Source organism: Rhamphochromis longiceps, linkage group LG1 (assembly GCF_057381845.1).
Source record: "Rhamphochromis longiceps isolate RC_006_pf linkage group LG1, R_longiceps_female_GT1.1, whole genome shotgun sequence".
In the NCBI taxonomy this organism is placed as follows: domain Eukaryota; kingdom Metazoa; phylum Chordata; class Actinopteri; order Cichliformes; family Cichlidae; genus Rhamphochromis; species Rhamphochromis longiceps.
In genome coordinates, this window is record NC_140557.1 from 5,571,988 (window position 1) to 5,598,433 (window position 26,446).

Genomic DNA, 26,446 nt, shown 5'->3' on the forward strand with positions numbered 1-26,446 from the left:
CCGATAAGTTTGTGGCCCACAGGTAGGGTAATGGCAGCAGTTGAGGTTAATGTTAAAAAATCTCCCTCTATTTAACACTCGGCATGTGTGCCGTAGCCCTGTAGCTGAGCTCATTTACACTTTTTCACACACTGTCTCTTTATTGTTCACAATATTTCTTCCTCGTTTTTTGTTTGTTTGCTTTTTTGCAAATCACAGGTTTTTCTCACAAAGGCTTAAATCTGACTGCTGAGCTCTTCAGGGGCCACATGTGGAGCAGCCATGAATTGGACAAATGTGTTATATCAGAAGTCGTGTTGCTTTAATTTACCTTTGTTTTCTGGTTATATCAAGCACACACCAACCAACAAAGTGATTGTCCAGTTCTCTCTTGTTCTAACACCAGGATATAATGAGCAGGCGGTAAAAATCTATACTGAAGATTACTTGCATACAACAGGTCTTTCTTGAACTGAGAGCCAATATTGCCGACAGCCTGAATGCATAATGCGCCATTGTTTTTATTTTCCTGTTTCCCATTCTCATTGCGGTGACACTGTACCCCGCTATGATTAAAATGCATCCTCCAATGTATCAACATTCACAAACAAAAGGCTTTTCATGGGTGGCTTAATCTAATTGTGTTGCCCTCTTTTACTAAAGGTAGCTGCTTTGACTTTGACTTATTCTCCAGAAGCAATAAAGTGCCAGTGGCAGTGAATGGAACACATGTGCCATTGCTCAAAGTGCATGGATAGACATGAAACACATTAGCCCTGATTGACCTTGGTACAGACTGCGCACAAATGCAGTACAAATTGTTGCCTTTTTTGTTTGTCTCATTAATTCATTGTTGTCTGGGAAAAAAAACGAAAGCAGAACGAAAGCAAAAGGTGATAGCTTGCTGACAATTCAGTTCTGTGCATGTGTGTGAAGGGGGTATAACACTGGGAGACTCTTTACTGATTGTAATTACTCTACCTTTTCTGTGTGGAGTTGGCTTCAATTACAGACCATCACCTTTCCCTGTATATGGGTCATGACGCCATCTCTCTCTCATTGTCTCAATAAAGCACGAGTGTCAGCAGTAATAATAAATGAAGAGGAAAATATGTGAGGCTCTCTTCTCTCTTTTTGGCCTCCGTGAATACTGTGATTGACCTCTGAAAAAAAGCAATATTGATTATTGTTATATAGCAACCAATGGCTACAAATCCCAAAGGAATCAGTTCCTTTGTGTCATGTGCAAGGAAGCAGCAGTAGATAACGGATCCTTTAAAACAGTTTATCTTGATTGGGGGTATGTAAAAAAATCTATATTTGCTCACCACAGAAGTAAAAATGACTGAGTCACATAGCATCTGAACGCATTTACTTAACGCCTTTAAATTTGGCCTCATTTGTGGTGTAAAGAATTGAAGAGCTGACAGCATTTCACGTTATGATATTTCTGAATTAAACTTTCTATTTCCAATGCCCCAGCATCACAGAGCTTCACTATATGATTTCCTCCAATAAAGTCTTTTGTGGTTCACACCAGAAGGGAACTTTTCTGTCCAATTTGATAAACCGCTACGTGCCATGAGACAGACTGGAGGGAAAATGTTTCCAAGAATAGCTAAGTGTATCATATATCATGCATCGCACCATCTGTTCCGTACATTCAAAATGTTATTGCAATATTTAGAATTACAGATTATTCATGTAGGTGTAATTAACAGAGTCAAAATCCAACAAATGGGAGGAAGCTACAATTAATTCCCGACATGTTTGAGTAGAATCTATCTGGAGTAACTATTTAGGCTACAGTTGCCTGAGGGTGTACAGATGGAACAAAAAAGCTCTAATTTTATCAGTGGCAATGAATTACCCTCTATTGATCCCTCATTGCAGTATGGGGCCCTCTCAAATTAATTCTTTGGATTTCTTCTGTGAGATGGCATTACACTGAACAGATGAGGAGAACTGGGCCATATTAACTGACTGAGCTGAATAGAAAAAGGTCAACATCTGGCTCTTACAAAAGGTGCTATGCGAACTAGTTCATGCAGTGCACGGCCTTGAGGGGTTCGTATACATTTTACATAACAACATGCCGTCGTCTCCATATTTAATGGTTAACATGGCATTTCTACTCCACATTATCGGCCAGTCAGACCTCGCATCCTCAGCTAAACAAACCCACATCGGGATTGTGCTAAACATGACATTTAGAGTCAACACAGTGATGCATTATACAGCACTTCTTCATGCTGTCCTGCACTTTTGGCAGTGTGCTACATTAAATGTGTTCAGAATGCTTGTATTATGTAATAACAGTGGAAAGAATCTAAGTGCTTTTCCTGAGTTAGTGGGCAATTTGGGGTAGTAGTACTGTATTGGTACCTCTTTCTGATTCTTGGAGTTTCCACTCTTTGATATTTTAGAAAGGAATGTGTAGTTTTAAATAGCACAGTATTTGAACTGTTACTATATATCTTATTACTTTTCAGCTTTTCAGCAAACTGTAGCTACATACATTTGTTTTTCAGCAGCGGCAAAACATGAATCTTCTGTTCAGATTGTTTGCAACTGTTTAATGGCTGTAAGGAATAAAATTATATATTTATAAATATATATATTTTTTAAACTACCCAGTATAATAAGACAAAATTGTGTGTTTGTCAGTAACAGAATGTAGTTAGTATTTGTATCATATGATAATTTGTTAAATATCATTCATTCTTTTTTTGGCGGAAAAAATTATTTTACTTTTCCTGCTTTTGTGATCACTGTGATTCCATGTATAATATTAACTGCAGACCTGGAACATTTTTACATTTTTGTACATTTCCGTAAACAAAAGTAATGGATCTGACTTCTTCCACCACTGATAAAAAACCAACACAGTTGCAGATCGAATTCATCAACCTCTGACCCTTACTCCAACTGAAGTAGACTTTGCAGAAAGCAATCCGACGTACTGTGTGAAGTCTGTTCTTGCAGACGGTAGCTGACAAGCATCACAGTGACAGTATCTCCTCCCTTTCCCTCTTTGCGTCAGTCTTTCTCTCTCCCTCTACAGTCCTACTGGTACATACATAGGAGGAGAACATGTCCTATCTACCATTTGGCCTGACAACTAGGGAAATCATTAGTTCCTTCTGTAGGGCTACACTTAAGCATCAGGAGCCCAGGCCCATGGCGGGGGTGGAGGATATGTGGGAGTAGAATCTGTAGAATCTTCCTCATTAGGACACAGTGATTGTTCAAGTGATTGCCATAAAAGCTCATCTTCAGCAGGGACTGACATGTTTCCTCCTCCGCTGACAGGATAAGCAGTCCCATGCAGCCCCTGATTGGGAGTTGCGGTTGGCAAATGGAGGTGTGCAGTACTCTATGTTTATGTGTGTGTGTGTGTATACTGGCAGACATCAGAGCACACAAGTATTGCCACAGGAAAATATCTTCTGTCACCCAAGTCTTTTTTTCTGAACTGGAGCTTCAAAACATATGGATGTCTGTCTTTTCAACAACCTGACCTACAGCGGCTAGAGCGAGAGATATAATAACTTCCAGAGCCTGGATGCACTTGCTGCACATACAGACAACGTTATTTCTTCTTTGTGATAGATTTAGTTGACGTTCATGGAATAATGCAGTCGATGCTCACTTTAGTTATGAGAAGACTGGACATACACATGAGAGCAGTAGTATGTTTGCGTATTATTTGAGTTTTAGCAACGCGTTGACTCGATGCCAAGACAGATGCGAATATCGTCAATGCCATTCTTACTAAGCCAATACATAATCAACACAGACACAACAGACATTGTGGTGTAAGCTTTCCTCACCCTGTGCTCAGAATACTTGTTGTTTTCTGACACCAGTGTAGCACATAATCATCACAACTACAGTGTTGTTATCCATTATCTGTTAGTTTCCTGAATGCCACAGTCAATGTCACTGATTGTTGGTGCTGTTTTAGTTGCCCAGGCAACTCAGTTAATGACAGGGACCTGTGACAGACCTTTTTTTTTTCACATAATTGTACTCTTTGATGAGAATTTGTGCACTCTAGTGTGAAGGCTGTGTACGAAGTGGGTTCCCAGGGCATTTAGAGGAGACAGTTTTGAGGATTGTTGTTGGTTATAGCTAGCTCAACTCAACCCTTCGTGAATTTAAAGTCAAAAGTGGCAGCTTCTGGGAAAATGACTGAATGTGTGACTTTTCTTTTTCAAAAGAAACACAGCATGCCTTTCTATCAAGCTTTTATTCATCTTCTGAATTTTTGTTAGGTTTCTGTGACAAGGCAACATTGCTCTACCTTGAATCTATACAATGGTTTAATGTCATTTTTAAAAAAAAAAAGAAGAGAAAAAAATGCTTATAGAAGCTAAGAGACAAAAAGATTTAACCCCATCTTAGCTCAAAATGTGTTTTAATCAGTGGTACTCATCTTTAGTGGGCATTAATTTTTTTCTAAATGTTTTTTTTTTCTTTTTAGATTATTCAGCTTCAAAACTGTCTTTGCTATCTTATGTTTGCTGGGTGGGAAACAGGGGTTAGGTGTTTGACGCAGTCTATTTAATTTAGCAACTTAATTTTAATATTTTTCATTATGTTTGGTTTCTTGGTTAATTAATGAGGAAAAACAATCTGACATGCCATGTCTCAAGCATCCATGTGTACAAGGTGTTGTACAAGGTGTTGTACAAGGTGTTGTACAAGGTGTTGTACAAGGTGTTGTACAAGGCGCATCCTGACCAGTACGTGAGAAACACAGACAGGCACCAATATCCATACATCTAAAATCTAATTTAAAATCAGCTTTTATGATTTAACTGTATGTGAGAAAACCACAGCATCTTATTTCGTCACATGATAATACTGTAGGTCGTTTCCAGCATGCGATGAGTTTATAGCATACAACCATGGATAAGCATTTCAGAGAGCAAGAATTAATCTCCACACTCCTCACATATTAAGCCAGTACTGGGACCATAATACAATACAAACTTGTTTATTTTTAAATAAATATTTATTTATTTAAATATTTATTTATTTTTACTTAGGTTCTATTCACTTGTTTATTCAAACTATTTAAGTGTCATGAGGTTGTAGTAATTATAGCACTTCGCAGTGTGATTTTTATGGTGTGGTTTTTTTATTAAAATATTTTGATTGCTTTATAAGTTGCATGTTTTGTTGTTGTTCTTTAGAGTAGATTTTTAGACACTTTTTATTGCATTTTTGTTTTTGAAAATGTTTAAAATTTCTTAAATACAACTCCACAAAATTATCTACACCTGTGCAAGTCCCCTGGGTTTAATAGGAGAACAGGCACAGCACAGATGTACATGGCAGTGTGACTCAGTGGAGCAACCTCCAGCTTGGAATAAACATGGGCCGTAATTTTATTTGAATTTTATTTGGGGCAAGCAGGCAACAGTGGGCTTTATTTTTAAGACTCTCAGACACTGAGATGGAGGCAGGGGAAGACAGACATGAAAAGTGGTCCAGTCCTCAAGACAAAACTAGCAGACAAGCAGGATTCAGCTTGCCTCAAGGCCAAATTATGGTTCAGCGGTGGTAGCACATTTGAAGTCCCTAAGCAGTGTGTGAGCAGCTATTGCCAGCTTTCTATCTGGAGAGAGCAGGTAGTGGGGCAAATGGGGTATTATTAAAATATGTGGGGGAAGTGTCAAAAATATACAACCAGTCTTTGGGCTACTCTTCTTTAAACTGTTTTTGGTCCATCAGCCAGCCGCAGAGAAGAGTGGGATTATAGCAGACACAGTACTGAAGTGAAACAGAGTGTTAACAACAATAAAACAGTGTCCACTGCAGCCCCTGCCTGTACTTTTATATAGAGCAAAGTGCAGTTGGATGACAGCACAGAAGCACGTTTGCGTTGGTTGAAAATGTCTCTCTGTAAGCTCTCTGTGGGCATTACATATGGAAACAGACACAATCACAGTACTATAAAATCGCAGTATTGCTCTGCAGCTGATCAAAAAGGTTTTCTTTTTCTCTTTTTTTTCTTTACATAAGTACAGAGTGAAGAAGTGGCGCGTCACATTGAAACAAACCAGGATTAAATCCAGGATGCTTACCTAAAAATATTTATGATTAATGAATAAACCAAAACCAATATGCTGCTAAAATAGTCAGTTTGCCTCCCGTTGCGGGAAGCACCAACATGCAGTCATATATGCTGAGCTGCAGGCTTTAGACTTCACATAAGTAGTCATGCATGGGATTTAAAAAAACAAAAAAAACAATGACAGACCATCATTAATTTGAGCTCATTTAAAGAGTTTCTCAGTGTGCAGGATGTTGCGAGGCATTTGTGTTAATGAGCTACATCATTCATGTGAAATGATGGCACAATTAGGAAAACAAAAGTGCAAGGTGTGACAATTTAAGCGAATGTGCTTTGTCAGTGTCTGCAAACAAAAACTCGGAGACAGTATATGCATAAAAGCCAGGTTCTGAAAACATTGCAGGGGGTTTAGGGGTCTGTAGTCACCAACACATTTCTACCTTGCTATTCTATACCCTAAGCGTGCTCCCACAGGAACCTCTGTTGAAACGCCGTGGCAGGGAATGAAATTAAAGCTGCTGAATACAGATGTTTTGATGTATGACTGTGTACTTGGTCACGTGTGTGTGTGTGTGTGTGTGTGTGTGTGTGTGTGTGTGTGTGTGTGTGTGTGTGTGTGTGTTTTTAAGAGACGCATAAGTTGACAAAAATACAAACTGAAAAGAAGAGTGCTGCCAGCCATGTCCCAGCTATATTGTTGGATTTGTAAATGTTGCTTCTCCTCCCTTCTGAAACTCACTCACTTTAGGATTCAAGAGGCTTATATGAAAGGTGACTTTCAAGTACAGGAAATGCTCTGTCTCTTTATAGGAGCAAAAATTTAATTCTTTGCTTCTTTTGAGTCAAAAGGCGGCTCTTTCTCTTTTTCCCTGACCTCTTTGTGTCCATACCATTGTATCCTGTGCCCTTTCAGTTGACCCTTTTAACTTGAAACAGCAGAATATTTTGCCTGCTCTTCTCAGCGCAGATATTTGAACAGCTTCATGCCGCATCGTCAAATTCATTAGTTATACTCAGCCCGTGCAATGAGTGGGATCCAACCACTCAGCCGGGCATGCAGTTCTAGTGAACTAATGAAACGGTAATTACAAAAATAATGAGAAATATGAACCATCGTCCAGTATCTTTGGGGCTAGTTTGAGAGAATGCATCATTGTGTGTAGAGTTTCCTGTTGAATTTTTAATGGATTTCTTATTTTTCCAGTGTAGTACGATGAACATTGAAAGGACATCTAACGTCTTTGTCCGGTAAATTTCATACTGTAGGGAGCAATATACCCCATAACACATGTTTGTGTGATGTATTTGTGATGTATAACGAGGAACAACCTAGACTAAGGTCCATTTCCTGTGCAACTTATAAAGTTATTGTCCCCAGCGGGCCTCATTTAGCAAAGTGTAGGCTATGCTGAGCCACGTTTAGTATCTAGTTTCCACAGAGTACAGCAGTGCAAACAGCGCATTATGGTCATACTGTATACTTAACTGCATTTATGTGGTGAGAACTTGTAGAATCTGCTGAGCATATCAGCTTGTATTCATTAAAAGCTCTTCACACCCGGCTCCCTAAGTTTGTCTTTACACTCTGGGAAAAAAACTGAGAACTTTGTAACAAAATTGAACTTATCCTTTATTTTTCTTCTCTTTTTAATTGCAGCTTCACACAGACAAGGTGGACAATGACACAGCCAGATACAGCCTTGCAGGTGAGGGGGCAGGCACCATCTTTGCCATCAATGAGAAGACAGGTGACATCCACGCGATGAAGAGGTTGGACCGCGAGGAGAAGGCTGAATACACACTAACCGCCAAAGTCACTAATGGTATTACAGGCCAGCTTCTGGAGCCCATGACTGAGTTCATCATCAAAGTCCAGGACATAAATGACAATGCACCAAAGTTCACCGAAGGCCCGTATCATGCCGCTGTTGAAGAAATGTCTGCTGTTGGTAAGTCACAATACAGACAGAGCTCATTTCTGCTCCCTGCCTCACACAGCAGCCTAATCAGTCTGTGAGATTTCCGAGACGGCTGATCTCTAATGGGCTATTGCATAAAAATAATGAGTGAATAAGAACAAGAGGAAATGAGTATGCCTATTTACACGCTTGCCTGCTATGAGTATTTTTCCACAAATGAAAATACAAGAATGATAAATCAAATCAAATCACTAGGACTTCACCCACAGCTCAGTGCTGTGACTGAACATCGAGCGTCAATGTCGACACACACTTAGGGAAGGCTCTCAACAAACAGCTCACTTAAAAAGAACTAACAATATGGAAACATGAGCCAGATATTAGATTGTAAAATTAAATAACTCACCACATGTGGCAAGCATGTGGTGAGTTCTTAAAATTTTCATACACAATCAAAATTCTGCACAAGCTGAAAGGCACCAGTGGTACATTTCGGACAGGCTACAGCAGCATATGTAGATATTGCCTTAGGGCATAAATCTGCTATTCTCCACTTTGTGTAGGTCAGGGGCCATTTTTGGGTTATTTTTTTTTTGTGGGGGGCGGGGGTATTGCACTTTCTGTCAGTTACTGTAAAATTATTATAGCACACTATAATAGATGTTTATCCAAGGATTTAAAAGTGCAGAATATAATACTGATTGATGTTGAAAGCAATGGCAAGGAGATTAAGAGGGTGAACCTCTGTGGACTGCATTATTTTGTGTCAAAAGCATTTACAATTAGTCTTTTTTTCCCATCTTTCACAACAGTAAAGCCTAACAGTCCTCAAAGTAGGAAAGGCTTGATATGGATGGCTGTTACTTCAAGATTTAAGCATTATAATAATATCATGGTTGAGAAACATGTTTGCATGTGCACCCATAAACTGTCAGTTAGCGCGACAATACTGACGGACGCCAATTGCAAGCTACTATTCCTCAAGCCCCCTCAAACTGGTACGCAAAACTTTTGCCCTTGCACTGTATGCTAATATATTCATATATTCTCCTTCTTATTTCATCCATGTATTTAAATGACCACTGCATGATGATAATGCAGCTCATCTAGGACAGACAGAAGCCTGTAAGTGGATTGTTACACTGTTTTGAGACCCTCACTACTAACCCCGGCGCAGCTGAGTCTTGTAGAAAAAAATGCTTCCATCAGTAGCAGGAAGGAGATCAGAGTGTGTCTTTATGCTGTGTTGACATTGCAGGAGTTCAGCAAGGATGCTGGGGTCCGTTGTTGGGTGGTATACACTTGTTATTGTGTTTCCTCAGTGAGCTTCCTCTTGTTACCTGTCACAAAGCTGACATAATTCGCCAGGACATATGGTGTTAGGAGTGTAATGGAGTCTATTTGGTACATCCCATAGGATGCAGTCTTTGCATCGGTTCTCAGAGGGAAAGCTATATAAATATATATTTCTGTGCAGCTTCTCATGATAACTGTATCTGACTCTTATTAGCTGCTGCTGTGGAAGCAAAAAGGAACAAAACACAATGCAAAAGTATCCATGTAAACACAAAGTAACAGTGAACTGTTCTTGTCTGAACTCTGTTACTTGATCCCTGCTGCTCAGCTTTGGATCTCAAATGAAATGTACTGTAGCTCTCCAAGGGTTTTGTCAGTGGAGTGCGGTAACAACCATAGTGATAGGGTAGAGCGCAAAGTGGTAGTTGACAGCACTCTGTGATTTGCCAGTGGGAATAATGCATAAGAAATGGAAATCGGCATCTCTTTGTTGATTGTTGTTCCCTTTTGTCACTACTGATTAATTAAACATTCATGAAGGCTCAGTTGTTAGCTTGAAAGGCTTTTCTTTTAGCAACTGGTTTCCTTCTTGTTAAGTTTTCATGTGCTGTGGTGTTATGGGGAGAATTAAGCTCTCTGGACAAACAAACAATAAGTCGTTCATCTTGCTCGCCTCATATTCATAAATCATCAGTAAATTAGAATTTGCACAGGACTCAGTGGATTCCTGCGTTTTGAGTGGCGCATAACTAATAAAGTCCACGGGAAAGAGAGCAGAACAGAGATGAAGATGGTCAAGTCGTATGAGCAAATCTTCACAGTGACAAGAAACTGGGAAACATTAAAATGCAATATTGCACATGCTAAAAAACGTTGCATTACATTTGGTACTAAGCTGAGACAATGCTGAGTATGCTGATGAATTTCTGCTTAGCGTGAACCCACCTGTGTCAAATAATCAAAATCTAATCCAGACCGTAACAGCCTGCTTCTCCTGACGATGTTATCCACTTACAGAGCTTGTCAGTTCCACTTCAGACTTCATCAATGTCTTCGCAGCGCCTTGCTTATCGGGAGTGTATCCACACAGTATCAGCGGGACCAGGGACAAATATCAACACCTACCTTTTATCTGTCAAGGACTATGGCTAGATAGAGAATCCTCGTACTGAATGTCACCATCCCCCATAGGAAACGGTCCCCACAGCCGCATGAGATATGTGACACGGGTCACCGAGGTCGCCATGTATCCTGTGTGCGCAGGAGCATAGAGGTTAATGGGAAATGAAGGAGAAATACCTTTTGTTCTTCCTTTAAAAAGGGCCAGTCGGATAAGACGTGTGGCTTTCTGTGACTTTTGTCTGACTTTCATTTTCCTGAATAGCTGAAAATGGAGGTGACTCACATTTTAATTGTTTAGTGAATTGTCTCTGTAGGTGCAGTGGAACAATAAGATGAAGGGGAAAGCAAAGGTTTTAACTTCACTAAATCTGCCAAATCTGTCAGAACACATTTGAAACCATTAGCATAAGCTGCTAGAACTTCTGTGAGTGCATTACATTGAATTGTTTTCTAGGGGTAAAATGCTTCTACAAAATTTCTTCAAAACTGTGTTAACTGATTTTTTATTTTTTATTTTTCTGGGCTGCTCAAACCCTTTATGAATAATTCCACTTCATTTCCCATTACTGTGGCTCATGCTAGCTATGAACTCTCCACCTAAAATTGATAGATTTATGATTAAGCACAATAAAAAGTGAATATCTGAGCAAATCACGTACAGCTTTCTGAAAATTAGATTTTTCCTAAACTCATGGTAAAGTTGGCAGATCACAAAAATGGGCCACTTTCAAAACTCAATTTGCTTTCGGTATCATCTTTTCTTTTGTTTTGTTCGTTCCTCTGCATTCTGGTTTGAATGGGATCGGTTGTCAACAATAAAACGACTGCACCTGCACCTCAAATTTCACCTCTACCTACTGTGAACATTGTCTTATGTGGTGTCCCCTGAAAACTTTATTGTAATTCAGTTGTCTTGCGCATGACTTGTAGTCTTCCTATATTTTTGCATTTTTATTTACTTCGACATATGTGCCATATGTTACAAAATTGTTGTTTATTTCTTGATACTGTATCTTGTTGCTTGTAATTCCTTTAGGGACTATTGCTTTAACATTGTGAGCAATCTCAGTTCATCACTATGAGAAACCATACCCAGAATACTCATGCTAATAAATTATTTTATAGATTTAAAAAATGTTAATAATTGCCGTTTTAATAATGGATACTAAATATAATCTGGATAATTCTGTTTTTTATGTTTTTATAATATCCTCTAATCCTCAGACAAATAGGGTGCAAATTATTATCCATTCATTTGATCCAATGAACAATATACGTAGGTATACTACTTCAGTTTCTTCATTACATTGTAACTTTTTTAGTGCCACTTGAGGGAGTTAGCTGCTTATTGTTGCAAGCCGGTCCATGATTAGAATTTTAATTCTTTCACATGGATTGCAAAGAGCTCACAAGATTAACAGATTTTGTTCTCCTGTTAATGGGGTCTTCAACTTTAAGGCCAGTACAAGCTGACAAATTCCCTTGTATGTCTGTCGACCATATGCTGGAATTATGAGGCTCTGCCACCCGTCTGCAGCTAACAAGGGGGTTGTGATGTAGTTGGAAATTACAAAATCTGCTTGAAGTGACACAACAGGTAATTAGGAGGAGGTTGCTAGACCCTCCTTCCTGTGCTAAGGGGGGTGCAAATGACAATAATTGCCACATTGCGAAACAAACTTGCTGAAAGTTGTTTTGCCGGTTGGAACTCATGTGAGAGTTGCCCCAGGAGTGTTGGGCTGTGAGTTCGCTTCATTATCAGGGCGATTAACCCTTTAGAGCCGATCGGAGCGGGAACGCTCTGTTATGCGTAACTATTTTTAAATCCCGGTAGCACTGCAACCACGTAAGTTAGCGCAAAAATTTTTTTTGCATATGAAACTGGAGGAGTTGTACTTACATATTGTGCCATCAGCTTGTCCTAGGTCACGGTTTCCTTCCACATAAAGCTTTGCAAAAACTGCATAAAAAGTGCTTGCAGGAACAAAAACATAATATTCCAGAAACACGCTTTGCCGGTCCGATCAGCTGTTCAAAACACTTCCTACGTTGGAATAGACGTCAGCGCGAACTTTTGCATTTCCGCCATTACCTGGCCGAAACCGGAAGTGACGTCATTTTCGCGGAAATGTAGTCTTTTTTGCGATCAGGGCCTCAGGGCCTATACTGCTCTTTTTAAAAGTTATCTTTGACTTTATGACTTTCTGTGTCGTTTCTGGGATGCTTAGGACTCATATTGCACTGCTGGAAATAGTTTATTTTGATGCATATGCTGCTTTTTTGCAAATTTGCAGTATAATATTTATTTTCGTTTTTCCTGCAGTGTATAAAAATTGGTGTATTTCAAAAATAAAACTATGAAGACACTCAAAATAAATTTCCTGTGGTGGGAAACTATTTTGTGCAACTTTTTTGTATTTACAGTTTTGAGGGATAAGCCTCTTAAATTTCTCTAACTACAAATATATGTTAAAAAATCAAAAATGATTTTCAATTTTTTTGTAGTTTATTGCACCTTTTTGCAATTTATGTAATTACTATGCACTTAATGAATACATATTATTAAAATCTGGGCTATAATGGTTGTATTGATGTACATCAACTTGAAATGCTCCCAAAAATGGCTCCAAAGCATGTAAAAATATAATATAAGCTCTGGCGGACTTGGTTCTATGGTAGGTCTTAAAGGGTTAATAAACGGGCACGTAGACAGATGGCCCATCTCCTCTTTGCGTGGGCCATGCTCTGTGAAACCTCAGCAAAATGAATACCTGTATGAGAGCACAGATCCCTGCCAAATGTGTCAAGATCTGCTAAATTGGAGTGTAGACATAAAATTGAAGTGACATTAATAGATTACCTGGAGTTGATTTGCATTTTCAGAGTTATTATGGGTGCGGATAAAAGGACTAACAGGCACAGCCATCTATGTAGGACCTAATGATGTTTCTGATTACGCTCTCATCACCATCGGCAGCTGGGAAAATAAGTAAAGGCTTGTCATCTCAGATTTGGACGATAAATGAGCAGACTTGATCAAGGGGAGACGTATGGAAATGAGCAGTATGCAGACCTTTATCAGAGCTGATCGTCTCATGCTTCCAACATACAGGAGTACACTGTGATCACAGCTGATTTAATATGCTTGCAGTTTTCAAAGTGATCCACAGATACATAACCTCAACGAAGCGTAACGATATTAAATACTGCTGTATATTTTGTCATAGCTTGTGCCTTTCTGTGTGTTCGAGCATATCTATCTATCTATCTATCTATCTATCTATCTATCTATCTATCTATCTATCTATCTATCTATCTATCTATCTATCTATCTATCTATCTATCTATCTATCTATTCTTTCGTCTCATGAATTTTTCTGCACATTGCAGTTGGTCAGATCAATACAGGGACAGCTGAGATATTTTCAGACCATTTCATGCTTCACTTGGGCCAGATGTTCTATAAAAATCCTCTTTCTCGATATACCAAAAATATCATTGTTCTGTGCTGATCTTGCAGTAAATCTTGAACATATCTTGCTCTTGGAAAGTATGGCTCTGAATGCATTAAAAACAGCTTAACTTGAATAAACCCTAACAGTATTTCAGGGTCACAGCAACCCACATAAGCAAAAGAAGCCCATTTATAGTGCATCTTTTATCTGGCATTTCTCAGTTGAGCTTTGAGCTGAGAAAGAGGGTGTCTGGTGTTTGTGTCTCTCTTCTCTGATCCTAGGCTCTGGTCTGCAGCTTGGCAGATGGGCTGAGTGGCAGGGGGCCCCTGGCCCTTTAACATAGTGGGCAGCTGGGCCAGAGCTAGGCCAGGGCCGGGCTGGGGCACATCTGACGAGCAGGCTCCTGGGCTGGACAGGGATGCGGCAGACCGGGACCATGATGATGGTGGTGGGTGGCTCACAGGCTGAACTGGGGTGAGAAGGGGTCAGAGCAGTGAACCTGGCCAAGGCTCTGACTCTCTCAGGCCTGTCTAACTGCCAGGAAGCGTCCATGCCAGCCTGCCCTTTTTGTGGCCATGCTAAATGGGAATAGGACAGGCCTCTGAGGCAGAAAGGATTTAACTGACATGGAGGAGTTTGTCTGTAAATAACCTGCTACGACTATTTATCTCACCTCATTTGGCACTAGCATTCTGCATATCTGAGTGTATTTACATGCTTGATTTGGTTACTTGTGATACCAGTTAATTGCCCAGTCACTTCTTTTTTCCTTTTACTGCTACATTCTTTTTACATTCGCTTGTATGTTATTAACTTAGATTTCTTTGTTTCAGACTAAGCTGCAAATCACATGGTATTCAAGAGTTAAAAAAGAAAAACATATAGCTGTTCAATATTACCTACAAATGTGTATTACTAATTCATCAAATATTGTTTATTATCCAATGCACCTCTGAATTATGCATGTAACATCATCAGTCATTGGTCCAGATACAGTAATATGAGCCTTTTAAAGCCCCCTGGGGTATGTTCTCTTTTTGAGAATGCACAAAGGCATCCACGCACATACACACATACTAAACTGTGTGTTTCACACGCAGATACATCTCTAACATGCATCTCTGTTAGCATGAACCCACAGTGCAGATGTAAAGATGGTGTTGTTCAGGTGTAATTTGTCCCTTCTCCCCTGTGTAGCCTGCAGAGATGCACTCTATTTGCAACCCTCCGCACATATTTTTCCTCCTGTTCTGTACCTCTGCCACCCTCGCACTCTCTCCCTTTTGCTCACCATTGCTTTCCTTTGCTAAGCTAATGCTCTCCTTCACTCTTCCCTCGAGGGAGAACAAAAAGTAGCTGGCTTCTAGGTAATGAAGCCCTTCAATGTGATCTGCATAAGATTGCCTCCCTTGCTGGACTGGCTGCCTTGCCCCAATGAATAGCAAGAGGCTCTCAATGAGAATAAGGACAAAAAGCTGCCTTCTCTTTAGCCACAGCATCATTCCTCAAACAAAGTCTGACTTCTTTTTTTTTCTTTTTCCTATGGAGTAGAAAGAGAAGAAAAATGAAAGGCAAGGAGGATAAATAACCAACAAAGTTCATGAAAGGGAAGGTAAATGAGAGAGAGAGTGCATGTTTATTTATGTGTGAGAGCATGTGCAGTGGCTCTTGTGTGCATCTTTTTGTAATGATGGGGAGACGGATGTGAATAACTGAGGCTGTCATGAGTGTCACCGTCTGTGTTGTCGCACTGAGTGGATGTGATTAAATGAATTTCATGCAACAGGGTCAACAGTAGTACAATGGGACATGAGAAAATCAAAGGTTAAATTTTAAATTTGTTTGTCTGAATGCTCTTTTTTAAAATATTTATAAGGCTGCGGTAAAGTTTAATCACATACAACTAACCTGTCGCATTTCCAGGTTTCTTGCTTTTCAATTACCGGTAAGTATTAGTCATGAAAGTTTTGTTGCTTTGAAATTGGATGATTTGTGGTTGTCATACTATCACACACTGCTGTTCATTATTTCAAGGTCAGCTAATTATTCTGAGAACAGAAACAAGGACGCAGCATCCTCAATTCAGCATCAGTGCAGAGTAGGAGAGGGGCTGATTCAGTTCAGTGTGTCATCTAAAGATAGTGTAATGCCTTCCAATGGCCACTGGTGGGCATGCAGACTAACTGTGAATATTGCATTGTACAGATTAATGCAATAAAATTTACACAAACTGATGCACCAGTAACTAAGGGTCAAAAATATTAGTTAATTATTCAATGAGAAGAAAATGAATCAGTAACTAATCTGGTAGTCGTAGTTTTTATTATTGTTTAAGCCATTCCTTATTCTACGAACAAATTTTTAATCGATTAATGGATTTTTTAGGAGAATAAACAGATGATGAATCAGTGATGAAATTGCTAGCTGCAGTAGTAACTCTAACCATCGCTGTCCTTTACTTGGATGGTTAAGCCTTTGTCATGCATCAGCTTTGAATTGGCATGCTTCTGATGCCAGCATTAGAGACGGCTTATGCACAATGAAAGACTCATTTAATACTGTGAATGAAACACTTATTGAGATGGGTACTTCTCATTATAAAAGGCTACTACAGCCATGTAGTTGGCCTTCCTGTCATTTCCCTGGAGTTGGAAATTTAAAGACAGCAAAATAATAAAAAAATAATCAGAAGGAGGGCGAAATATCCTAAATACTGTCTAAAGAGAAACAAAAACCCCAGATCCTAAAACTCCCATAATCTCACTCCATAGAATGCATACATTTTTATTAGTTTTGAGCATGATCAGCACTTACAGTACACAAGGCTAATCATGTGTAGCCCACAGTGCATCCTGTTGCGAGCATGTCCAGAAATGTAAGAAGATGTGTGCAAGACTGTGTGCAGACTTCAACAGGCTGCCTGGATAAAATCCCAAATCAGTATTACATGACATATTCATTTAATTTAACAAAACTATATCTTTCATGTAAAAAAAAAAAAAAAAAAGACCATATCCAATAGGGTGTGATGGTCGAATAATGCTAAAACAGTAGCTTTAGTCTGTCATATTCACAGCTATGCCAATCCATGTACATACTTTCCAAGGTCATTCTCCCTGTTGTCATCATTTTGTTAGAGTAATTTTGGTAAAACAGCGCTTAAGTTCAACATTTATTAGCTGTAAATCCCACGCGATTCATCCAGTTCATTTGAAAGGCATCTGAAACACTCTTAAGTCTAACACTGTATTATAAAACCATCACTGCCTCCTATAGCCTTTTGGAGGTTTAATTACGAAACACATTAATGTATATCTGTGGGGAAAATGACAATTTCCTTGCAAATGACTTGTAATTTCACATAAGTCATGTAAACACTCAGTCACATACACCTAAAGACCAGTTGGCAACCCCCTGGCAACTTCTGGTCGCTAGGGAAAAATGTGTATTCCCTGTCCAGTTGTAAATGGGCTTGCAACCTTCACCTGGCAGCAGCCAGCTGGAGGCTGCTGGATGCTGCCAGGTTAAATCAGTCATCAAGAGGGTGTTTATACAAAAACCTCAGTGTGATTGCTTTGCTAGCATTGCCACAGTTGTCAGAAGCTTATATGGGAGATGTCAACTGGTGCTCTGCAAGCACACACTGTTTACTCTGTCAGCTGTACTAAAATTTGAAAAAGTATGACACAAAATATAAATGGTAGTGATGGATACACCTTTTCCCCTCACAACCACTAATTGCCAGATGCCAACAAAAAGTGTTTCGGCCTGTGTGACCAGGGCCCAGTCATTGTTTTATTCGGCACATACATTAAAACATTAATTAGAGCAATGTTTAAAAACACATCTGATCAAATATTCTTAGAAAGAAAATATAACTGTCCCAAAAAGAGGAAAATTTGAATCGGCCAAGTAAGCCTTCAGTTAGTGCATGTGCCTGTTTTTTTTGTAGACTGTTGGTAGAGTAACACTTTAAATAACACTATAATTACTGTTAATGTAAAGGGGAATAGTTCCATTGTTTAGATCAATCAACTACTTACTGTATCAGCTTATATTCAATCTGTTGTCACTGATGCTGCATTGAAAGCAATAGATGTGATTGTCGAGGAAGATTTGTAGCATGGCGATCAATCTTTAATTACTCTTTAATGGACGTGACCTATTTAATGTAAGGGGTCTTTGTGTATGTGTTTTACAAGTTTGTTACAACACATCTGCAGAGGGTGGCCTTCTGCTATTGTGCATATCAACTCTAGCGATGCCACACAGGACTTTGGCACAGCCTTGAGTGTGTTATTTCTTTACACAGTACTCAAGCACTTGTAGCCACAGACATGGAACCTCTACAATACTGAATATTATATTTATCCTTTTGTACCACAATATTGCAGTGTATTTAAAACTATGGAGGTTTTTTTTTTTTTTTTGGCCATTTTAGCCTCTTACAAAATACACTAATGCCTCATACTCAGTAACAGGGAACCAACTAATATTAAGCTAAAAAATTTATACCTTCAAAAAGTAGTACTGCAAAATAGTGCTTTTTACAGCAATGAATCTTCAAGAAAGCAATAGCATCTTTTGTGTGTGAAAGAGAGAGCGAAAAATAGGGAGATCTGATTAATGATTGATAACTTGATGAGTGTATTTCAGAGAAAGACCTGAATAAATTGTAAAACTCAAAATGAGTCCTGTAAGCACCTTGAATGAATTCTGTGTATGGGAGAGATAGCAGGAGTATGATAAATGACTGATCAGATAATCAGCGTCTTCTAGATAAAGATAGAATTGAAAACTGTACAGCCACACAAAAAGCTGACTGCCCCATTTTGGGTTTTTCTTTTTGGGATTTTTTTGCTAGACTCCCACAGAGAGCTGTAGCATAATCAATGAACAAATCAACTAATAATTCAAACAGAAAATGCTGCTATCTGACTTACTAGTAATGCCGGAGGTGATTTCAAATGGGAAATGGTATCAGAAAGGAAAGCTCCTTCATTAGGGGGCTTTTCCCCTCAGCTTCTGCAAATTTGTGCAACAATAAACATAGAAAAACAATTTTTACATTAAAACAGACAATTTTCAAGTGTCATTTTGCACCCATTTGTGGTAAATGTTTCATTAAACACAGTTTCTCTGGTTCTCTTTTGGACTATGTCTACTTTGTTACTGAGTCTTTTTGCTGTTAAAATATGGGCCAAATGTGCAGGGGTTTAGAGAAATAATTGGGCACACAACATGTTAAGTTATCCATCCATCCAACCAGATTCTTCAGCTTATTTAGAGTTTTGGTGGTCTAGGCAGCCTATCCCAGCTGTAATGGGAAAAGAGACAGGGTACAACCCAGACAGGTTGCAAATCTATTACAGGGCTAACACAGAGAGACACGGACAACTTTTCACACTCACTGTCACATTCACACCCACAACCAATTTAGAATCATCAATAAACCTAACATGCTTGTGCTTGGACTGTGGAAGGAAGCCTGAAGTACCTGAAGAAAAATCACCCAGACATGAGGAAAACATACAGTCCTAGCCACTGCACTACTGTGGTACTGATGTAAAGCAAATTTCTTAAAAGAATCATTGCACTACGCTAACTGTTTTTGGATGTAGTTTGGCCCTACCTCACTGGCTATTCCAGCCCCGAAAATAGAAAGAAACTCAGTGGCATCACCCTTGAATCAACAGGTGTAGCTGACAGTACTAGAATTCATATCTTCATCCGAGATCTGTGAAGTTTGCTGTGGATACCATCAGCTACATTTATTAAGCAGGTCACATCTTACTGGAAATAGATCTGGTATAGCTCAGCTGAAACAGTCATTGTCTTACACAGCCAATCCTATACTTGCTCACTAATTGCCTACAGGCCCCCTGCTCTGCAGATAACAGACTGAGATGTGACCATTTGCTGCACATTCTCTGCTATGCTGAACTGTACAATATGTTCTTTTTTATAATTTTACACAGATTACACGTTCATTTTGGTTTTGATATCTCTTCACTTATAAAAGCATAAACACAGTGGGGAAAAGTTGATTATTAGCATGTAGATGTAGATTTTCTTCCCTTTTTAAAGTTTAGATCTGTTATTTCTTCAATATCACACTTCAAAAGTTAATTTTCAGATATTTTTGATGAAATTTAAACACTTTGTGAATGTGTGTATGGGTGTGTGTGCATGTACCATTTTTACATATCTTTGTGGGGACCAGCAGTCCTTATGGGGACAAATCCCCGTCCCCAAGAGGTTGAAGGCATATTTTAGGCTCAAATGCAGTTTTAGTGCCAGAGTTACAATTAGGTTGTGGTTAAGTTTAGGCTAAGGGTTAGAGTTAGGCATTCATTTTTTATTGTTAGTGTTAGGGTAAGCAGCTAGGGAAAGCATTATGTCAGTTAGATGTCCTCACTAAGATATTAAAAAAAAAGTGTGTGTGTGTGTGTGTACTATCACCTGTGATACATAGCAGCTGATATAGACTGTTTGAAGTCATGCTGGTGAGTGGAAGGTCTTTTCTACAATACTGCTATAGCATGCAAACTGAGGATGGTTCCAGATCGCACCTTAAACTTGGCGCATGCTTACTCATATCTGCTGAGATGCCAGAAAGGTTTCTACTTCAGTACACAGCCATGGCTCACCTTTTAATTATTCAAGAAGAATGTTGTGGATTTTTAATGTATTGTTGTAGGGCCTTTTTTTGGTGCAATTTTCCTGTGGTGTGTTCAGTCCTCTTTGCTCCTTTGTGTCTATTTCCTGCTGCATCTGGCACTGTGTCCGTCAATCCCACTTACTTTTGTTGCTTCAAAAACAGCAAGGATTTTGCTCCTTGGTTTTCCACTCAACATAGCGTGTGCAGGTGTGCGTGTGTGAGTGTGTGAGTTAGATGTTGTGTGTGCATGTTTTTTTTTTTGCATCTAATTTTACAGTGATGAAAAGAAAGAAAAGAATCCCCACACTCTCATCCCTCCATGTCTGCATTATTAATTGTCTGAGCTATCAACTATAGCTATTTGGACCCCGCAGGCACCCAACAGTCAGTACCTAAAATTAAAAGCAGCAATTGCTTCCCAATGAATGCCATAATAACACTCTTTAAAGTTACATTTTGCTCCCACAAAAGAGCGTAGACTTAATTTAACTGCAGAAGAAATAAAGCAGAAACTGCATAAAGAAAGACAAAAAGGAAGTCTTAACAAAAATCTTTATTAGCTGTTTGTGTGTGTGTGAGTGTTCATGTGTGTGTGTGTGGCTGCATTAAGATTTGTGCAGCCTACTGTAGCTTGTAGTGGAGAGGGATTGGTCAATGCAACATAAATGAGGGTGGAACACATTCATCAAGGTGGCAGAGATTTGAGACTAGAGAGTCCCATCCAATCACTGGTAGAGAATAAAGGGGAGAGGCATAAAAGTCTGTACAGCAAGGTCATTTGAAAAAGAAGCTGATAAGACGAAAGGATCAAATCTCCAGTGCGGGCGAGGCCTTACTCTTGATGTCTTTCCCCATTAACTAAAGCCCTGGCTTGGCACATACAGTCGTTGCCACGGCTCAGCTGTCTGATACAATGACGAGAAAGTAGAACATTAAATAAATCAAGTAAGTCTTTGCAGTGTTTGTCATCAAAACATATGTCCCTGAAAATTCATATTTCCACTTGTGTTACTGTGTGTTTTACCCTCCTGTCTTACTATCACACGGGCTGCTGATTTTTGGCATCAGGCAACCTTGTTGAGCTCTACCTTTTTGTGTTTTGGAGCATTGGCAGCTGTATTGCTCTCAACACTGCAGTATGGATTTAGTCAGTTTGTAGTTTTACCACAGTCACAGTCTGGTGTACACATGAGTATGCACACGCACACGCACACGCACACGCACACACACACACACACGCACAACCAAATACACAGTCAATCCTACAGCAGGTTTGCTATGTCACACTGGGGGCTGCTGTGTAATTGGGTGAATCTGCTCTCCAGCACGCAACAGAGATAGCCCTTTAAAATTTCACTTCACTTCTGGGAGTGTAAACAAACCTTGGGATTACTGGGGTTGTAAATCCACATTGTACCTTCTTTTCTTCAGTCACCCCCCCCCCCCCTTTTTGTTTGTTGGCCACGTCCTTTTGAGAGTTTATTGCTGTGCTGGATGTTTGCTCAGTATTTGGAAAGGGTTTCTGTGTGTCACTGTGACTTGTGACATGTTAACAAGCATGATAACAAGTGCACATCTGTGTGCCTATACGTTCATTATAGATCTGCATGCGCATCTTTGTCGGCACGAATCAGTAGGCGTACACTCTAGGCATGTATTTTAGCATGTCTTATGTGCGGACACTTTATGTGGCTGCGTGCAGCTTTCTGTCTGTGTGTTCTCTGTGATGGATTACTTGTCAGATGCCAGCATAGCACCGCTCTTACCGGCTGATGGAGACATTAAGTCACCAGTCACGTAGATGTAGTACGTTTCAAGATTCCTCAGGGAAAATGCTTTAACCCTTCCCGCTCCAGCACAGCTGTCAGACGACAGTGTATGTTACTTAGAAGGTGCTCCCTGCAAAGACCCACAGTATGGCTGGATTCAGTTAAGTTTGGTGTCTTAATGCAGTTGTGTGTACTTTTAGATGGGCCAATTGCTTATGGGCTGCAAACTGTGTACTATGACTGTCTCTGAGAGGCTTGAATTTTTATTTTATTTTATTTACCTCTGCAAGCTATACGAATAGAAAATATGTAATCGACAGAGAACATCCTCTAGTAGTGGCAGCCTGAGGGAGTCGTTGCGGAGGGAGGGATTTTAATGCCCCCCCCCCCCCAGTTCTGTCCTTTGTTTTTAATGCTATATTATTATCACTGCTGCTGCTCTCCCTAGAATATTAAAATAACACACTCTGAATGAATGTCAATGTTCACGCTGGCAACTAAGGCAAATCAATTTTTTTTCATTAGAAAAATCTAAACTAAGTCTATTCATTTGCAAAGGCTATTGTCGATCAGTATACTATCCAGTTTTACAAGAACTTGAGTGTCATTATAAAATGTATTAATGCATATAAAAATCTACTTTTTGAAATATTTATTTTTTGCTTTTAGATTAAATTTAGCCTTTTACTTACTTTTAAGAACATTTGAAAGATTCACCATCATGTGATTGACGGAGGCCTGGTAAGATAATCAAACACCTGTGAACTGTCATCCCAGTCACATTTAAATAAATAAATCTGTTGTAATTCTGATCATTATAACTGACCCCCACTTGCTTCAAAACACAGATAAGAGGACAGAAACACACACACACACACAGACACACGCACACAAACCCACACTCAGAAATATCTCAGTGAAAATAACCCAAACAGTCAGACTTCTTTATGTTTATCTAGACTAGGACTTGAAAACCCGTGATAAAAAGCTTGCAAGAAAATGGTTAAAGAGCCTTTAAGCATAACCACAACTGAACATTAAGAGACATAACTCATTGAAGGAAAAAAAATCTCATTTTCAAGTTCCTCTGGCTTGGTAGTGCTTTTTCCTTATATTGAATCAGCAAGTCTTCTTCATGTCTGCACAGTACTGTCTATTTTCTTGTCTGGGTTTCAAGGGAACCTTGCTGAGTTATCTGCTGCTCTTTTTCTCCCCACTGATGTGGCCTGATGTTTTTCTGGAAGATTTGATCCTGAGGACATTTGCTGTTAATGCACTGTGAGGAGCTTGAACTTGATCAGTAGGGAAACCGCACAGTTTGTGTTTGTGTTTAAACAAGGATTTTGAAATAGGATGTTAGACTGTGCAATATCATGCATAGATATATATATATATAAATATACCATATTCCAATAACTGTGTTATTCTACTGTGGCTTTCAATTGATAGGATGCTTATAATACTGTCCGTGGGAGCATGTACAGAATAAATCAGCGTACACACAGGGATTTGTCTTCCCTGGTGTTCTCATGACCACTGAGCAGCTCCGCTGGAACAGTACAGGGCTACATACACTGTTAAGGGTATTTTAGGCACAATGTACACAAGCAATTCATTTCTGATATTAAGTAATAACTTTGATCTTTGGTTTCCGCACTCAGGAGCTGGTGGTAAAAATATTAACCGCAAGTTCATTTCCTACCTCAGTTTTGCATTGTGCTGAAACATGTTTTTTTTTTTTATTCTTCCATTGAGGAAGAATAATTCACATTAAACACCCTCGCCCCTGTGGCAGAGTTCCCAAATTAAGCAACATTTTGTTCATTTACCCATGATAAAGTTGTTCATTAGACAATATACTTTGCCTTATTCTTTGTTATTACCTTGCCATTGTAAATGCCTTGGGAGCAATTAAATATGTGAAGTGCCCAATTTTCCGTCCTCGACTTCCAGTCCTGAACTCTATCTGCATGTTGCACACATTTCCTATGAACTAATTAAAGTGAATCAATGACACAACCCTTTAAAATGGCGGCATATGTCAGGGCCATCAGTGGGGAACAAAAGACCCTCTTAATTATTTTGTTCCTGCCGTTCCTGTAAATGGCTTGTCAAGGCAGCAGACTCAGTAGCCGACTACTTGAAAAGGAGATGTCATGTACACACAGAGACACACGTACCAGCACATAAACACATACACAAACACTGGCTCCGGTTTCTCTGTGACGGCTCCCTCTCTGTCTTATAAAAGACTAGTAATTGTACTACAACAATGACAATGTAAGTGCTTAAGTGTAACGGTCCCCATACTCTTCAAAGGTGCAGCATCCCTTATCCATCATTGGCTCTGGGGAACTATTTCTTGGATGCTGACAACCATATCTTATCTAGAAAAAAAAAGAAACAAAAAAACAATCTCACCCCTCAAGGGGAATCTGCTGAAGCCACTCTTCCAGTTTCAGGATACCCAGGTACTTCTAGCTGTCCCGTATATCTGCTATTCTGCCTTCTGGAAACTCCACTCGTTCAGTCCCAATCGCTTTCCCCTGTGTTTGTAATCGTTCAGCCAAACCAGAGTGATATCATGATTTCCTCATCATGGATCACTGTGAGATGATATCTCGTTCACTCTTGGCATACAGGTTGATGATCACTCCATTTCTAAATCTATATCTGTATTCACTCTTAGTGATAAGATGGCGACTTGTGTCATTGCCTTGGAGTTGGCCTCCAGTGTTGCCTTCCACAGTCCTGCTGAGTTTATGATGATACAGCTGGAAACTGTAGTGGCAGCATCACTGTTTTTGCAACATTAGGTCAGGGTTTGAATCCCAGTCAGGTCATGCACACTAGATACCCAATGCTACCCAAGCCTACCGCGGAACATGAGCGAGAGACAAATAATTATAGCCATTACATTTTTTTAAAGAAAAAATCTGGTGCAAGTTGTTCCTTGCTGTTCCTCATTCGTTTAACCCGTTCTTCACCTGCATGCTGAAGCCCTGCCTAAATATGCAGCTTACCATGAGTATGCATTAATTCTGTTATAAACACTGATGTGTTACAGGAGACTTTGTTTTTTCCCTTTTTCCCCTGCTTTGCAATTATTAACCTCACCATCCTGCCTTGTAAAATACTTACATCTGCCTCATATTAATGTAAATCATCTTAGTGAAGATGTCTGGGCTGTAGATGAGTGAAAATGGTGACAAATGAAAGCACGGGAGTTGTGAGGCTGCACTGGTAAATGAGAAAAATTCTCACATGCCAGGTGTTTATGAGCATGCTTATTTGTTTAAGGGTTTTTCTTAATGCCCATCTGCATTGTTGCCATAAATGCCCATCTGTAGCCCAGGAATCTCAAAGTGGCTTTGACTACTGTCAGAAAATCAACTGGCAGTGCTCCAAGTATGTCATCTTCTCCTCTGAGAGAATAAATGGACGGGGATGGTTGGATGGATGAAAGGATGCCTCGACACGCTTGTTTTCTCCACCTCGTTACAACCGTTTTCTGTGTTATCAAGAGCTTTGGCCTGCCACACTACAGCACCGCGCTACACTTTGTGTTTGACAATACTCTGCCTCACAGTGCTAATCGCCTCTTAATTCTTGCATTACTCCCCATCCGTGAACATGAATTTCAATTGCATAGGTGGTACTGTCCAAAAATAGTGCTTGCAGCACTGCCTGGAGAGATGGGCTGTCAGTCTACCTGTCTGATCATGAGCTATTATCCTCTCTGCCCACAGACAGGAGGGAGAGCTACACCAGTGTCTATGTGATCATGATCAATACATAATCACTTTCCTGTCACTGCAATGGTGCTATCGGGGGACAGTCCAGCCTCATAGACAAGCCATTTCACAAAAAGGGATTTGGCAGACCATCGTTTTTGACCTAGAAAAAAGGTTCGGTTGTTTTGTGTGTGTGTGATGGTGGTGGGGGTCACAGTGGTTGAGGCTAGGTCGGCTGGCTAAGTGAGGGCTGGATTCATTTAATCAGTAAATACTATGTAGTAAATACCAGTAAGATTATTACATGGTCAGTATGCTTGGATAAATTGCACAAGTTTCATGCTTATAAGACTTTAAACATAGTTTCTGAAAAAGACAGCGTCAATAAAGATATTTACAGCTACAGTAAACATGCAGTTGACAATT

At 39.6% G+C, this 26,446-nt stretch overlaps 1 protein-coding gene across 1 annotated transcript in view; it reads left to right on the top strand.

The window, feature by feature from the left end:
* Window positions 1-26,446, top strand: part of cdh8 (cadherin 8) — a 98,896-nt gene that overhangs the window by 28,639 nt on the left and 43,811 nt on the right. The window contains exon 3 of the mRNA XM_085413397.1: window positions 7,722-8,013. Coding sequence (XP_085269523.1) covers window positions 7,722-8,013 — 292 coding nt within the window. The remainder of the gene's footprint in view (window positions 1-7,721; window positions 8,014-26,446) is intronic.